This window comes from Glandiceps talaboti, chromosome 12 (assembly GCF_964340395.1).
Source record: "Glandiceps talaboti chromosome 12, keGlaTala1.1, whole genome shotgun sequence".
NCBI lineage: Eukaryota > Metazoa > Hemichordata > Enteropneusta > Spengelidae > Glandiceps > Glandiceps talaboti.
Window position 1 is genome coordinate 3,194,894 of NC_135560.1, and position 17,970 is coordinate 3,212,863.

General features: G+C 36.1%; 1 protein-coding gene across 2 annotated transcripts in view; it reads right to left on the bottom strand.

Annotated features, from left to right (window-relative positions):
• The window catches only part of LOC144443555 (uncharacterized), a 67,634-nt gene that overhangs the window by 4,791 nt on the left and 44,873 nt on the right, over positions 1-17,970 (bottom strand). The window contains exons 2-14 of one of the 2 annotated variants that reach the window (XM_078133085.1): positions 15,400-15,503; positions 13,498-13,596; positions 12,474-12,572; positions 12,005-12,139; positions 11,460-11,567; positions 6,276-6,374; positions 5,217-5,315; positions 4,626-4,724; positions 4,365-4,393; positions 3,621-3,630; positions 2,090-2,188; positions 1,415-1,513; positions 1,043-1,141 (exon numbers count right to left, since the gene is read on the bottom strand). In XM_078133085.1, coding sequence (XP_077989211.1) covers positions 1,043-1,141; positions 1,415-1,513; positions 2,090-2,188; positions 3,621-3,630; positions 4,365-4,393; positions 4,626-4,724; positions 5,217-5,315; positions 6,276-6,374; positions 11,460-11,567; positions 12,005-12,139; positions 12,474-12,572; positions 13,498-13,596; positions 15,400-15,503 — 1,178 coding nt within the window. The remainder of the gene's footprint in view (positions 1-1,042; positions 1,142-1,414; positions 1,514-2,089; positions 2,189-3,620; positions 3,631-4,364; positions 4,394-4,625; positions 4,725-5,216; positions 5,316-6,275; positions 6,375-11,459; positions 11,568-12,004; positions 12,140-12,473; positions 12,573-13,497; positions 13,597-15,399; positions 15,504-17,970) is intronic. The other variant, XM_078133086.1, reaches the window with a different exon arrangement.

Consider the following 17,970-nt stretch of genomic DNA (forward strand, 5'->3'; position numbering starts at 1 on the left):
TATTATCTATTTACGATGAAATATATCACCTTTGTACTTTACAAACCCAGTCACAAATTCTTTCCCTGGCTAGCTTTATATCTTTCAGCTGTATAGAACAGAAACAATTTGCTTTATCTCTTATCTTCTGGGAGATTATCACAACGAACAAACACACAACGATGCACGAACTCATGATATAAAATAGAGCCCTCTTTCTTCCTTGTTTGTGCGTGGCTGAGTGTTTGTTAGGTGTGATAACCTCCCAGAAGAGATAAAGCTAATTGTTGATAAGCTTATGGGTGTTTTAATTTAGACCCAGAACACTGAGATTTAGATATGAGGGGTAAAATGGTTGAGATATCTTTATTTAGTCAATAAAGAGAGAATTATATAGTGCTGGAAGAGATATAACTAACCAGGGAAAGAAGGAAAAAAGTTTTATATCACCACAAAAATCAATCAGTCAGTTGATCAATATCACACAAAAAACAAGCTTTAATCAATCAATCAATCAATCAATCAATCAATCAATCAATCAATCAATTTATCTATCTATCAATCAGTCAAGCAATTAGAAACTCGCTGCACCCTGTGATATGTATGTATGTATGTATGTATGTATGTATGTATGTATGTATGTATGTATGTATGTATGTATGTATGTATGTATGTGTATGTATGTATGTATGTATGTATGTATGTATGTATGTATGTATGTATGTATGTGTGTGTATGTGTGTATGTATGTATGTATGTATGTATGTATGTATGTATGTACGTACGTACGTACGTGTGTGTGTCTGTATGTATGTTTGTATGTATGTATGTATGTATGTATGTATGTATGTATGTATGTATGTATGTCTGTCTGTCTGTCTGTCTGTATGTATGTATGTGTGTGTGTGTGTGTGTGTGTGTGTGTGTGTGCGTGCGTGCGTGCGTGCGTGCGTGCGTGCGTGTGTGTGTGTGTGTGTGTGTGTGTGTGTGTGTGTGTGTGTGTGTGTGTGTGTGTGTGTGACAATCTAATAGCTAAAAATCTTTTTAGAAATGAGCAGCTTACCTTATCTCTGATATGGACATTAATACCGCCAATTAAGAGAGTTTCAACGACGTTCGTCAAGGCATTTTCTGTGGCTACGTGTAAAGCGGTTTGGTTTCTCTGACGGGGAAAATAGTAAACATTTACAAATGTATCTAACGTATAGAATTTAAACATTTAAATATTAATTCATATAACTGCAATAATGATCGAAACATGAGATTTCACGATTGAAACCACGTCACGTGTGTAGCGATAATAGACAAATACTCAAATTAAAATATTACATGTTGTTAATAAAATACTGTAAAGCAATGGTATCAAATAAATTGTTCCATAATTACCACAATATCTGACAGTAATTCTTTTTGTAACCAATAGCAACATACTTACAGCATTTACAACATTAACGTCACATCCGGCATCGACAAGTTGTTGTACAACCTCTGATGTATTTGCTTGTGACGCAAGGTGAAGTGATGTGTTGTTTTGCTGTTGAAATGGAACATAAAATAAAGTCAAACCTGTGAGTTTCTAATTCAAATGAGAAAACGTGGTGAATCAGTGACAGTGACAGTGACAGTGACAGTTAAACTGCGGTCTAGACATTCAAATCATAAACGATCATGCGAGTGTCAATGCAATCTGATTAAAATCTGATGTTAGATAGGCTGGTATTCCTGTATTTACCTTTATTCCATCGTTATTGTGTCTTTTACGTGAGTTTTTTTTCCTGGGCGAACGCCTTGGTGTCAATGATGATTCGTGACACACTGAATATAAGCCGTCGCGTGTCTTTTTAACCACGAAATTGGGCTATTCCGTTATAGTAATGTTGAACATTCGAAGTTTTATATTTACAATCGGTCTGCAGTGTTACTACATTCACTCTTTCATATAGAAAGCTAAACCTAGCATTTAACCAGAACTATGGTCTGCAGTAATTGATCAGAACAAAATGGACTGAATTCCAGACAAGTGCTTCCTCAGTGATTTTATAGATGGCCATGTTTTACAAATAGAGGGCGCCAGTTATACCAAAATTACGTTGAATATAGTTGAACGTACATTATTGGATGCATCCATATCACAGCCATGCAATATTAACACCTTTACGACGGCAGTGTGACCATTGGTGGCAGCAAAGTGGAGTGGACTCATCTCTTTCTGGTGGAAAAATAATTACAAATAAAACAAATATATCAACTACTGCAATTGACCTTCTTGTAAATGGTTTTATTGTGTAGTTTGTTGTCAAGTGTAACCACCAGAGAGTGAAAAAAGGAAAAGTATTAGTTACCATTTGGTTTAATCATTGTGAAAATGCGTTTTTGAAGTTTGCAGTAAAAGTCTGCGTGCTACTAATAAATCATGTAAGTCCATGCATAATTAGTTTTAGCCACGTGCGTGAAGCCAAAATATGGATAATTAGTTTTAGTCACGTGCGTGAAGCCAAATATGCATATTTAGTTTTAGTCACGTGTGTGAAGCCAAATATGGATAATTAGTTTTAGTCACGTGCGTGAAGCCAAATATAGATAATTAGTTTTAGTCACGTGCGTGAAGCCAAATATGGATAATTAGTTTTAGTCACGTGCGTGAAGCAAATATGCATATTTAGTTTTAGTCACGTGCGTGAAGCCAAATGTGCTTCCATGTTAGGTTAAGTATTTTTTTAAATCTGTTTTGATCTTTATTTTTTGTTTGCTTCTTACTTACATAATGTTAGGTACTTCAAAGACGTTAATGTATATTTATTATGTACAGTAAATTTTAACAAAGCAAACATCAATATTCACATTTGTTTTGTAAATAAATAGCGGATCACGGAAGGGGGTCACTTTGGATATTATATTAGATTTTGAACTTATTGCATTGGATAGCTAATCTTTGTTAATTGACATTTTATCAAATTAATCTCTTGTTGTCTCTTTTTTAACAAGTCAGTTTAATTTGTATACATCTGTTGTTTTTTCCGTATTTTGTAAATTTACATAACGTCCTTGTAGTGACAAACAAGTAATAAGTTTGATATAAATAACAAGAATATCCTATTATAAAGTGTAGTAGCCTAAGGCATTTTACATAAATAGAGGAGTCATTACAATATAACCTTTTTAAAAATAAAAGTCTGATAGGTGATAGACAGAAATATTGTACAATCCATATGAAATGGCATGTCCAATATGTATGTATGTATGTATGTATGTATGTATGTATGTATGTATGTATGTATGTATGTATGTATGTATGTATGTATGCATGCATGCATGCATGCCTGTCTGTCTGTCTGTCTGTCTGTCTGTCTGTCTGTCTGTCTGTCTGTCTGTCTGCCTGCCTGCCTGCCTGCCTGCCTGCCTGCCTGCCTGCCTGCCTGCCTGCCTGCCTGTCTGTCTGTCTGTATGTATGTACCAATATTGATATTCTCTCCATGGTGACAACAGATAGGAATATAAGTGCATTTGATGATGGATATGGAGCATGGGCACGTGTCTTTCACCCGGATGAGTTGAGTTTCGACTCTGTATGGTGTAGTACAGGTGAGACGTGCATTTGATGACGACTTGGATCATGCGTACATGAATACGTGACAGTGGACTTGAGGGTTGCTCAATCCACATGTCCCTGCAAGCTGGTGTCAGAATTCAAAACAAAAGTCACGCAGAATGAAGAGTATAAGTGATTTGTTAGTACGGTAAAAGATAGATTTTGACAGAACCTCATTCGACAAATGGGAGAAAGATTAGTGAAAGTTATCATAGCATAAAGTGGGCATTCAGCAAACTTGATACTTTTATAGTGACAGTGTAATCACGCACTTACTGTTGCCTCCTGTCGACGTAAAAATTTTGAAGAAAGGTGAAAAAAAATCAGAGAAATTCAATTTGAGATCTTTGAGGTCACATATCGATTATTTCGTACCAAAAATATCACCAAAACGTGTACCGTACATGCAAGTGACCCGTGTCACCATTCCAAACTACCACAAAAACTTGACGATTATTCCCATAGATAGCATTGTGTAGGACACTTGTAAATACCATTTATAATAACTTAAAATGTTCTTGCTAAAACCATACATAATAATTAACATAAAAGATAAATATCTGAAAGCATTCCCATCATTAGTTGACATTGTGATACTGTCTAACGTACAGGTTTATAGTTGTGTCGTTCGATCAAGTGTCAAATACATATACATGTAGAAGTAAAGTTGTCATAAAACATTTCTCATTAGACTTCCATTACGATCGCCCAAATATACTGTCATCAATCATTTCACCATCAGTGCATTTGCCACAACGACCCATGCAAATTAAGTGACGCATGAAGTGCGGCAGACCGGTATCGAACCAACTTAATGAAAACCAACTATTGTGACAAAACCGACACCGAAAATACTGGCTTTAACAATTTGAATACCTCTGGCGGAGTATCTTCACCAATAGTTTGCGTGTAGTTCAACAACACGTATTTCTAAGATTATCAAAGAAAAAATCATAAAAGGTAGGTACAATAAAAAGTAGCTATGAAATATATATATATATATATATCCTCACTGAAACACGGCGATTTCAGAAACAAAATAGACAGTTGAACTTACGCTAGTTTCTGCGTTAATATCGGCTCCACTTTGAATAAGTGTTTCGACTGTGTGCGCATGTCCGAACTCAGCGGCGAGATGAAGCGGCGACTTGCCTTCCTGTAAGCAGTTTATATAGAAAAGAAAGTAGGAAAGGATCGAAGTTGAAGGTGGGATTACACGAGATTTCCCGATGGACCGTAGTACACCTGTATTACAAACCCTCTGCATAATTCATATAAGTTTCCAGAGATACATTACAATACATTGCATTAAATCGTTACCACATTCAATTGACAATAATGAGGATTGCCTAGATAAAGTCACGCCTCAATCAAACACATGCCTTAATATAACCGAGGCTTGTTCATTAGCATAAGAAGACCTAAAGTAGCTGCTCTTTAAGAAGACAAACTTATATCAAATCAGTGGGTGTTCTTTCGTAAGGAATTCTATGTAACAGTCACATTGCTGTGTAACAGTGGACGATAAGATGTCCAGATAGTTCGTACATCGACAATTATATTCAACTTGAATCCAAGGCAAGTAATTAAGATCGCACTTGTAACAATGTTCCGACCAGAGTTGAAGGATATCACAAAACAAACTCACATTATCCCTGTCGTCAATTTCAACATTGGCTTTGATTAATAAAATAGCTACGCCTTGGTGACCTCCTTTAGCAGCGAAGTGAAGAGCAGTCAGGCCGTCCTGTAAGGTACAACACACAAAGTAAGGTCAGGTTAAAGGTCAGGGTGTGTAATGACATTGAGGTGAATCAAGCATAAAGTTGAAACGTTAAGGATTGTCTTTGGAGAATATAAATATCGTAGACGCTACACTAGAACATCTTACAAAGGTTCGCAAGGTTTCAAGATACGTATTCGCCACAGATATAAAAGACACTTCCCAGAATTAGCCGTGTGTGGACAGTGCACCATTTACCAAAAACGTGGGCATGTTGCTTCTACGAAAGCGATAGTCTCATACCTGGCAAGCAAATCCTTCAGGGCGAACGATGCACTATTACCAGATGTTGCCATAAAACATTCTATTTATGTCTGTCCACTGGTATGTATTTTGATTCATTAATAGTTTTTCTGCCTTCAGCCAAGGAAAATGCGAGTGGCCTAAGGGGCCTTGTCACTACGAGTCGATAGACGAATAGTGGCAAACACTTAGGTCCCTCGTATTTTCCAGTTGAAAGAAGAAAAATAATAGGGCACTTAATTGTATCACCTCAAGCATAATTTACTAAATATTGTGAAAAAATATGGCGATTACCATATTACGAGCACCTTAAAATCTGTGACGTAGACACGGGTTGTCGTGACGTAGAACGACCATAATCCACATTTCCTGTTCATGGACAATAACTTGGCTTCTGCATGCTATAATTGCGTATGTCTCCCTGTCTGTTTATTTGTCTGTGTGCCGTGTCTCAGTCATTTTTTATTCTGCCCTGATGTGTCCGAAATTGTGATTATATTTAGCTTTTAATTATTTCAAGATAACCGTTTCGATTTCTGATCTTTCATGATTCAAATATAACTTTTCATGCATGCATGTTTCACTTCAAATACGTCATTGTTCATTGTGGTGATGTTAGATAAGCTTGAAAGCAATCAGGAAAGATGTTGAGGACTGTTTGGGATCCGGGTATTTTCTTACCCTAGAGTAAGCCATCTTGTCTGCTCCAGCGTTCATTAAGTAGTCGACTACCTCCGTTCTGCCATGATCAGCAGCTAGATGGATTGGTGTCCTGCCACCCTAGTCATTCAAAAAAGACATATCTTACATTTACAATTGGTAAATTAAATTGTTAAATCCACGATAAACACAACTTACATTAAGATAGTAAGCAAAATGGATTGTTTTGTCCCACCCATGTGAATCCATAGATCAATCACTTCTTATGTAATGTTTACAGTCGGTAAAATGAATTTTTGTTCATCCACCCAGGAGAATTAATAACATATACAATGTAAATTTAAAATCTACAAATGAATGGTCATGTCCTCTACTCAGACAAATTGAAAGTACAACCACGTTTCATTTTAAATTGTATATGCATCTAAGTCTTTTATTAGCACTACGTTCTTACAAGGCCAAATAAAAAAAATGCGTATTTCCTATAACACGACCGACCCTAGTTTAAGTCTTCGACTCTAGACATTTTTTTAAACATGTAAAGTAATAAAAGTGCCAATGGCATTGTAGCACAACTGTTGGCAGTACACTTTAATTTTCTGTAATGATTATGTGGTCTTGTTACAAGACATATTTGCATTCTTTGAATATTTATTCCCATGCTTTCCCATCCATGATGTTATATCTGCAACATACACGATCATTTAATGTTACTATGGGCATGGTCTTCTTTTTAGGCATATCTATCTACATACAATTTAGCAATACTCATTCATTTACCTTCCCATCACCTGTGTTATTTTGGCATTATATGTCATTGTTTACCTGTTGCTAAGGGCGTGATCTTATTTCTAAGGCCATTTGCATATTTTAAAATAATGTTTATTCAATTGCCCATTGCTAGCTAGTGGTCATAGTTGCTAGGGCCAATTACATAAGTATTTCTGTACACTCCTATGGCCTAAATATTCCTACAGACATTTCACCAAAAAATCATGGTTGTTTAGCCCTAATTTGCATATCGCTAATGGGATTATCATATAATCAATATCATACGATCTGTACATCCCCAGAAACATCCCTGTGAAATTTCAGCCAAATCAACAAAGTACTTTTGGTATTATAGACTTTTGACCAAAAAACAAACAAATTTTTAGCCCTGATTTGCATATGACTGGTGATGGGATCACCGTGTTATGATCAATTCTTAAACTAAACGCCCCAATAACATTCCCACCAAATTTCAGGCCAGTCTGCCGTGTAGTTTGAGAGTTTCAGTTTTTTGACCAAAAATCAATTTTTTCACCCGAATCACACACCTGTGGGCTGACCATTTTAATTTGAACAATTTCCCAACTAGACACCCAAAGTAACATGACCACTAAGGGACCGGACAGAATTTACGGCAGAGGGGGGGCCTGGGGAGAAATTGGGGGGGCCATGAAAAAAATGGGAGGCTTGAAGGGGGGGCCATGAAAATTCTCATGGTTTGAAAGAGGGGGGGGGGGGCCGCGAAATATTTTGTCATTGAAAAAAATGAATATGTTAGAAAAGTTAGCATTGCATGAGATAGCACTTGATATCGCCTTTAATATTGAATGTCTACACTTTCATTTATGTATTAAAATGGAAGTGTGTACGTTTGTATGTACATATTTAGTGAAGCATAAAAACACTACTCAAGATTAATTTGATACACCCTGAATTACTCTTATATACTCCAAGTTGTTCACACACACACTTACACACACACATATGTATACATACATACATACATACATACATACATACATACATACATACATACATACATACATACATACATACATACATACATACATACATACATACATACATACATACATACATTTTAGCACTGTGGAAACAGGTTCAGTGTGTAATTACCATCAAGGATACATATATATATATATGGTAATATACTAGCATAGGACCTGTAATTTATGTGATTAAAAAGTGACCTTTTGGTGAAAAATGTCAATACAAAAACGTCTGGCCAGATTAATTTAGATAGGTGTTTTATTTCTTTCCTTGACTCTATTCTTGAGTTTCACTCTCAGACTCACTAGAGTCTGAAGATGTGAGGCAAGACTTGTCTTTCTTTCTATCTAAAACCAGTGAAATTAAACTATTTCCCTCCTCAGCATCATCAAATGCATCTATCTGTACTAAATATTGTAAAGCATTTAGATGTCTGTGTGGTGTTAAGTGTTTTTTCATCTGTGACTTTGCACTAACTTTGGTAGTTGCCTTCTGGCTGTATTTTCCTACAACCTTATCCACAAGTTGCTCACTAAAAACAGTTAACAACAGTCTTTTTGCTTGACTAATTGTTCTTTTCTCTTTCCATCTTCTTAATTTTCTTTTATTTTCCTTCTTTCTCCTTGTCTTCCTGTGTCGTTCGCTAACAACAACTTCATTCTGTGGGAATCTTCTTGCAATGTCACTTATATGAGAAACATCATTTTGTTTGGCTTTCACTAAACCAAGCCAATGTTTCATGAAGTCACAAATGCCTGACACTATAGGTTTAAATATGTATGGTTTTGGAACTGAAAGCATATTGATTACATCTAAGTATTCCACAACATTCTGAATTTTTTTGCACTTTCATGAAGTCACAAATGTCTTACATTTACATATGTATTGGTAATGCATTTGGTGTAGGAAAGTGAAAGCTATATTTGTCAGACCTCAGTGTGCATAAAATCCTTAGTTTGCTAGCACTTCATGACATCACAAATGTCTGACATTAGATAGTTATTGTGTTATGAGTATAAATAGATATTTGAATACACTATGTAAGTGATGTGATGTCCTTAGATACTCCCCACAAATGTCCCCACTACAGTTTTTCACAAATCACGCATGTGAATGTGTGTTTACTCTGTGTCTGTGTTTCTGTGTATGTATCAGCGAATGACAGTTAAAACCACCACATCAAATGCCTTGGTATTAAGTGATGACTACTTATAGTGTCTAGTTGGGAAATAAACAAGATTATACCACATGTGTATGATTACATGTATGGTCAAAATGTTTTATTTTGTTTTGTTTTCTAAAAAACTTCCTCTACAACTACTAAGTTGTTTGGGCTGAAATAGTAACATAATAGTAGTACCAAAAGAAATATTACAGTTGTGCTACAGTAACAGACTGTCGACAGTCGCTCGCGCCTTTTTTTCCTACGTTTTATCTAAACTCCGGTCCGGCGCAACACTAGTATAATCGCAAACTGATTTCGAGGGCCGAATTGCGAAGGCCCAAGCGAGTCGCTCGGGCCTTCGGCCCTCGATCACTGTGACTCGGGCCTTCGGCCCTCGATATCAGTTTGCGATTAGACTAGTGTTGCGCCGGATCGGAGTTTAGATAAAACGTAGGGGGAAAAAGGCGCGAGCGACTGTCGACAGTCTACTACAGTAACAAAAAAATTTGTACTCTTTTTAGTTATTGTAGGGGACAGGATATTGTGCACTTTTTTTCTTTTTTTTTTGGGGGGGGGGCATGAAATTTTTATACTTTTGAAAGGGGGGGCTGTGAAATTTTGGTCACAGTGGATGGGGGGCCAGGAAAAAAACCAAGTCAGAGATAATTTCTCCCCAGGCCCCCCCCCCCCCTGCCGTAAATTCTGTCCGGTCCCTAAATATCAAAGCAATCGGTCCAGCAGTTTTTTTTACTTTAAGTTGTTTACACACACACACACACACACACACACACACACACACACACACACACACACACACACACACACGCACACACATATATATATATTTATATATATATATATATATACAGGCAGACAGACAGACAGACAGACAGACAGACAGACAGACAGACACTTTGCCATGCCTATAGCACTACTAAACCTCAGAGTTCAGTTGCGCTAAAAAATATATAGGAAATTCCTTGTCTCCTTGACCTCCATGAACGTCTGTTATTATTCCCCAGCAATGTCTGTACATATTTCATCCAAAAATGGATCACAAGGGGTATTTTGACCGCCTAGTCTTTGTTTGTGGGTCGATTAAAACGATAAAATAAAATAAAATCCCAACAAACCTACCCTACTTTCTGAGGCCATGTTATCGGAAACACACACATTTATATTTTATTTTTAGCCTTACTCAACACTAATATGATTACGTGAACATGGGGTGTAAATTTAACGGTCGGTGTAAATAAATGTAATACTATTCCTTGCGGTTAGAATAAATATTCGATTCAAGAAAATCACAATATACGTAAGTAAGTGGTTAGAATGAGTTCATATCATCAAATTAAACCCAATGTAAAAAGGAAGGAAGAGAGACACACAGTGCATAAAACATGAAGTGTGCGTCTTACTATGCTGATCACGTAACATTCATAGATACATATTTACATTAACCATTCTCTTTAAGTTGATCACCTAGCTAATAATTAGAAGTGCAGCTTTTGTTTTATTTGAAAGGATTTTGTTATGAAACTTTCCGTAAATAGCTATATAATCTGTACATTTAAACTTGTATGTATTTTGTAATTTGATATGAGTAAGTTAAAGATAACAATATAACAGGGCACCGTTGTACAATATCTATATTTGTAGTGATAGATTGTCAACTTATCTCAAAGTAAATCTGCCTTAGTGCGACTGATTTATGGTATCAAATTTTCGGATGACCTGTTCATTTTAACAGTTACAACGTCTGGGTTATATCTTTTTGTACTAGAAATCAAGCAATAACCATGAATGATGTCACGTCTGGCTTCTTTCATTTCAAATTCGCCCCATGATGATTTGAGCAATTAGTTTCCATACATGGAATATTTATTGCAGAATATGATAAAATATTAACAAGGTATATTAGCAATAATTCATCGTATAGGACTTGTCATATAGTCGTGGTAAAGTAGTGTAGATGCTAAGAATAATATTAAAACTACGTGGAATTCACAACTAACTGTGTTTAACATGCAGTGAATACATATAATTATATAACAACTGTGGTTACAGGTTAGTGTATTTTTAGTAAAGATGAATGCAAGATGAATAGGTGATGCTATAAGTAAGAATCCTACACATCAGGCAAATGCAATAGTTTTAGGACACACGTGTCATTGTTCTGTGGAAACATCTACTTAGAAGTTAGACAGAAGTACTAGTAAAAATTGAACAGCAACCTCAAAGCCTTTGTTTCACTCGAGTACCTTTGCTTCACTTATTGGTGAACACAATAGTGACCTTTCTAACTTTTCCTTTCCGCCACGGCGAGAGCTCCGTTGTCGCCGTCTAACAATGGGTGGGCTGTCACATGACTATGCATACGCATACAATGTGAATGCCCAGTGAACGAACGAATGAATGCGTGGAAATGTAAAACAACACAAGTAAAACATTGTACATAATTCTACTGTTATCAGATTTTGTGTGAAATTAATGACATTTTGTGAAAGATATGTGCAAATATATAATATATATACACACATCATATTACTGGTCTTATCATGGGTTTTCATTCGCTAAATTATTTGTTGGTCTATAGGTAACATCAATGAACAGTTTCAAGTGTGAAATTGCCATTATAGCAAGCGAGCAAGCATGGCTATCACAACGTACATCTACTCACTATCGTAAATCATTTAATGAATGTAAATGAAACAAATCCCGCTATTGGTAATACGATCCAATTCTCCTCCCATTTACACTAATATCAATTTTATCATGCTGAAACCTTATCATTGTCATCTCTCACCTTCTCTTCTTTATCATCCAGTGTTAGGATTTTATCAGGGTTCATTGGTTCGTCTTCCATCAACTGTTCTACTACATATTTGACAACATTGATGTGACCTCGAAGGGCGGCACAGTGGAGAAGACCAAGTCCTTGCTACAATAGATCGGATAGTGACAAGACAACTTTGCTTTCAAAAAGTGTTTTTGATGAAATAATTTCTAACTGGATATCAAAACAACTTATAGATGCTATTTTATTATTAAGCATCATTCTCGTCTTAGACTAATTCTTCTTCCAATAGTTTAACTGGTATATTCTCTCTACGTCTCCTCAACCATGTTTGACTCTTGTCCCCTTGCCCTTCTATGTAATTCGTCAAATATTTTTATCTTCTGTACTTTCAAAATTTTTGGTTTTTGGTAGATGTGTTGGTAATTACAATGAAAGAAGATTAACGTTAGCGTGTTACTTGATGGGAAATTCTTACCTTATTTTCGCATTTAATTCGAGCTCCGCCTACAACCAATGCATGCAGTGCCTCTTGCTTTCCAAACCAAGCTGACCAAAGTAAAGCATTCATACCAAACTGAAGGCGCAAACCAAGTTCGTGATTAGCTTGTTTTATCATGAAATTGTAATATGTTCAGTGTTATCACAACACTGTTACAATTCCACGTCAAATCGTTCAATTAAGAATACAATTGATAAGAAATGAATGTAAGATGTATATAATATGTTGTCTAGATTTAAAATGGTATGACCATTAAGCAATCACATTGATATTAATATCAAAGGGTTGTGTACGTTATGTCAAAGGGTTGTGTAAGTTATGTCAAAGGGTTGTGTACGTTATGTCAAAGGGTTGTGTAAGTTATGTCAAAGGGTTGTGTACGTTATGTCAAAGGGTTGTGTAAGTTATGTCAAAGGGTTGTGTACGTTATGTCAAAGGGTTGTGTACGTTATGTCAAAGGGTTGTGTACGTTATGTCAAAGGGTTGTGTACGTTATGTCAAAGGGTTGTGTACGTTATGTCAAAGGGTTGTGTACGTTATGTCAAAGGGTTGTGTAAGTTATGTCAAAGGGTTGTGTACGTTATATCAAAGGGTTGTGTAAGTTATGTCAAAGGGTTATGTAAGTTATGTCAAAGGGTTGTGTAAGTTATGTCAAAGGGTTGTGTACGTTATGTCAAAGGGTTGTGTAAGTTATGTCAAAGGGTTGTGTAAGTTATGTCAAAGGGTTGTGTACGTTATGTCAAAGGGTTGTGTAAGTTATGTCAAAGGGTTGTGTAAGTTATGTCAAAGGGTTGTGTAAGTTATGTCAAAGGGTTGTGTACGTTATGTCAAAGGGTTGTGTAAGTTATGTCAAAGGGTTGTGTAAGTTATGTCAAAGGGTTGTGTACGTTATGTCAAAGGGTTGTGTACGTTATGTCAAAGGGTTGTGTACGTTATGTCAAAGGGCTATGTAAGTTGTATCAAAGGGTTGTGTACTGATGGGGTAACTGTGTACACATACCTTGTCCTCAGCATCAACTCTAGCGTCAGCGTCCAATAATGTCTTGACGATTTCCACGTGACCTTGACCAGCAGCTAGGTGTAGTGCCGTCCGATCTTTCTGTAAACGGTTAAAATTAAACAACGAAAATCTTGTCACTGGATCTATAGCACTTTAAATAGTGAACGCCATGAAAAGCCTGCTATGATTGCTGTAATTCAATAAAGCCAATAATTGTATACATCCCTTAAGAACAAAAACAACGATAAGACTTATGTGTGTGTGTGTGTGTTTGTGTGTGTGTGCCTCTGTATGTATGTATGTATGTATGTATGTATGTATGTATGTATGTATGTATGTATGTATGTATGTATGTATGTATGTATGTATGTATGTATGTATGTATGTACGTATGTGTGTGCGTGCGTGCGTGCGTACGCATGCATGCGTGCATGTGTGTGTATGTATGTATGTATGTATGTATGTATGTATGTATGTATGTATGTGTGTGTGTATGTATGTATGTATGTATGTATGTATGTATGTATGTGTGTGTGTGTATGTATGTATGTATGTATGTATGTATGTATGCATGCATGCATGTATGTAGGTATGTATGTATGTATGTATGTATGTATGTATGTATGTATGTATGTATGTATGTATGTATGTATGTATGTCATGTGAATCTATGAAATAGGTAAATTCGGTTGTTTCCACATTTGCTTTTATATTTAATGAAACTTTAATATGTTTCTGTATTGAGATGCAGAGTGGCCCCTTTAAAAGTGAAAGATACAGTATTGAAAGACAGTGAATTCCCCTGTTTTTTATCCGGCTACTGCAGGCGCCTAACGTCAACAGTTTAATGGTTTTGGAATTCACAGTACGTACAATGGGCTTAGATAGTGACATAGAGAGTGTTTGTATTAGAATTGATGATGTTAGGGTGGCTTGCAATTCCCAGGTTAGTAAATGCAGTGTCAGATGAAATGTAACAGTGTACTGAATAGATTTGATCAAAATCTAAGCCTCAATAATTAGACACACTGGAAAAATTCCATCTCTCAATAATTTCAAAGTGTCAGTTTATTCTTTTATTTTCACTGTACAAAGCTTACTGGCTGGATTTCTAATTTCTATTGCATTTAATATTTCATACGCCATGGCCATTGTCAAATCTCAAGAGTGCGATTGCACCTAGCGTTACTACTTGTACAAATCAACACCGAATATTTATCACCAACTAAACACGACCTGTTTACTAAGCACAAGAAAGCTTTAAAATGCTCGAATCGCACCTATTTTGACCAAATTTAAGCTTTCTGGGGAAATGTGTGGTTTAACTTGCTTTGACAAGGTGTCACTTTCTGGACGATGTATTTATTTTTTTAAGGTAAAACTATGTAAAATTATCATTAGTTAATGCTCTATTTCTAATTCACAACGTTATTCTTTTGATTCATTATTCTTTTCAAAATAGAAAGAAAGTCATTGCCATCATGAATAATAAACAGGTTTTAACATTTCTTTTAAATATTGTTATTAAAATATCGTCTAAATGTACACCGGGTCCACGGAAATCTCACTAACATGGAAGACAATGTGATCTTAAGTTCTACGAATTCAATCTTCCCGATCTCTTCAATTTCCCCGTTTTTTATTATTTTTGGTAAAAGACGCTATCAAATAAAGATATAACTGATTTCAATATTGTACAGAGAGCTGAAGATTAGTAATGCAACTTACGTTATCATCTAATTATCACGTGATGAATATTTATGACGAGATGTGTGGGTGAACACCTGCGCATCTTAGTTCGTCTGCCACTGAATGTGCAATCAGTCGAGTTTACGATGCATTGATAAGCCGAAATCTAAGTAGGCAAAGTAATGCAATAGAAAAAAATAAGATGTTGCTCACCTCGTTCATGGCATTGACGTTGACCCCCTGATCGATAAGAGTTTCAACTTGGTACAAGTCACCCATCCTTGCTGCTTCATGCAGCTCCATTTCAGTCTTGAGCACTGCAGAGAACAAAAGTTCACCTCTATCAATCATTTTATTCGTTGAAATCCGACTCGACAGACATTTACGCGCCACGGTCATACACGACATGGCCCCAAAGATGGCGGAAAAAATTAACTGGAAAATTACAGTATAAAAAGGAGGACGGTCATAGCGATAGCTTGCCCCTTTGAAGGGCATCTATCCTAGAGTGTCAATGTAATGTTTAGTGAAATGTTTAATGACGTTATCGTAAACATCAGTATGCTTATCAACACACAGACAAACTGCAAAGCATGCCGAAGTGAAACACGACTGCTGATTGGTGATGGAGAAATAATGTCAAAGAAAGACGTGAGAAAATTATGATGAATTAATGCCGTAATCATTTCCCTTCTCGACCTCATTATTAAAAGTGAAAGATCATAATGTACTATACTAACTTGGCTCTTCGCCATGACAGAGGCCTACTACGTGCAGGGTGTTCCGTAAGCAACCTCCCGTAGTTGCGGCCACGTTCGATAAAGACACTTCGTCTTCGCCGTACTCGCCGTCCGACATGTTGATGAATTAAGCGGCACGTACGTACGAGCAGGTACTTGGAACACAATATCCACTTGTACAGGTCACTGGCTTCAGATGCGTAACGGTTAATTGTTCGTCATGCAAACCGATATATATGACTGTATGTCACTGAAATTCTTTCACAATTATCTCTTTTCCGTACATGTCGGTCGTCGATACTCGTAGAAATGTTGATAAATAACCTTAACGTGGTTTTTAAGATGATTGACGTTAACCATAAGGTGAAATAAACAGCTCCTTTAAGACGTCGTGCGCAGCTAATATGGCAAGTGAACTTGCATGACACGACTACGTAATGAAACGTCGTTACTCTTGCGAAACAGCTGATGAGTAATATTAATAAATAAGTAGTCCAATCAATCGCACAAATATTTATGATATATTAGAATAACCATGCATGGCATAAAATGACTTATTTCTATATTGTAATATCGATAAACACATTCCTAGCACAAACATGTACTCATAAACCCAAGTATGATGATACATACATACATACATACATACATACATACATACATACACACACACACATACATACATACATACATACATACATACATACATACATACATACATACATACATACATACATACATACATACATACACACACACACACACACATACACGCATACATACATACATACATACATACATACATACATACATACATACATACATACATACATACATACATACATACATTGTTCCAAGAAATAAACTCCGTCCAACTACGACAATTGAAGTCATTAGAAGTGGGCGAGAGTACATCAAAATGTTGACACATTGTGAAGTAAATGATGGACGTATTCAACCAGTTACTACAAACTTCAGACGATCTTTAATAGTATCAACGTTTCGTCAATACACAAATTGTGCCTTCTTCAGGGTAAACAAACTAGATCTTGTGGTGGTGTCAGTGGATATATATATATATATATATATATATATATATATATATATATATATATATATATATATATATATATATATATATATATATATATATATATATAAGTATACATAAAGTGACTTGATGAACAGGTAGTGTACAAAGTCAGCCCTAATTCCAATCCCAAGGTAAATTACTAACAAGTAACGTTTCGGTGCGTCTAGTACACCTTCTTCAAGCTATTACCAACACATGAAAGCTAGCAAATGAACTGCGCATGTCCGAACAAAAGGAAGACACAGTCATGTGATCAAAGGGGTATGTAGAATAAATTAAAAGGTAAATAAAGAACATAGTTAGTTTTGTATGCCAGATGGTTCATAGTCATTAAGTCCGTGGGGATGTAAGGTTCCAGCTCTATTAATCCATAGACTTTCTAATTGTTTAGTAGTGTTCGTATCAAAACCTCGAATAAGGCATAGTATTGTAGCTGTAAGAGCGTTGTCTTGTAGAGAATATCCCGGTGTCCTGAAATGCGGTACTACGTATGGAGACCTGTCTGCTTTGTTTGTCCTGATGTTGGCATGATGACCATTAAGGCGTTTGTGGAATGGTTGTGTAGTTTTCCCGATATACTGTATGTTGCATATCCGGCAGGTGAGGGCGTAAATCACATTACTGGATTTGCGGTTTACGTCATCTTTGATGGGGAATATTTTACCAGTGGCTGTGGCTTTGAATTTTTGGTATTTTGTAAAATAGAGCAACAATTACATCTTGCAGTTTTACAAGGTTTGCAGCCCATGTTATCTGGTTGGATTTGGCGTGTTTAAGTTTGTTCTGATGTAAAATTACACCTACTGTAGCTGGTTTACGGTATACGATGATGGCTGGTTGTGGCATGAATTTACTTATTCTTGATGATGTATTAAGAATATGTTGGTTTTCTGTACTAACTTTCCTGAGATTAGGTTGACGGGCATCATAAGTGGTATTCAAGGGAATACG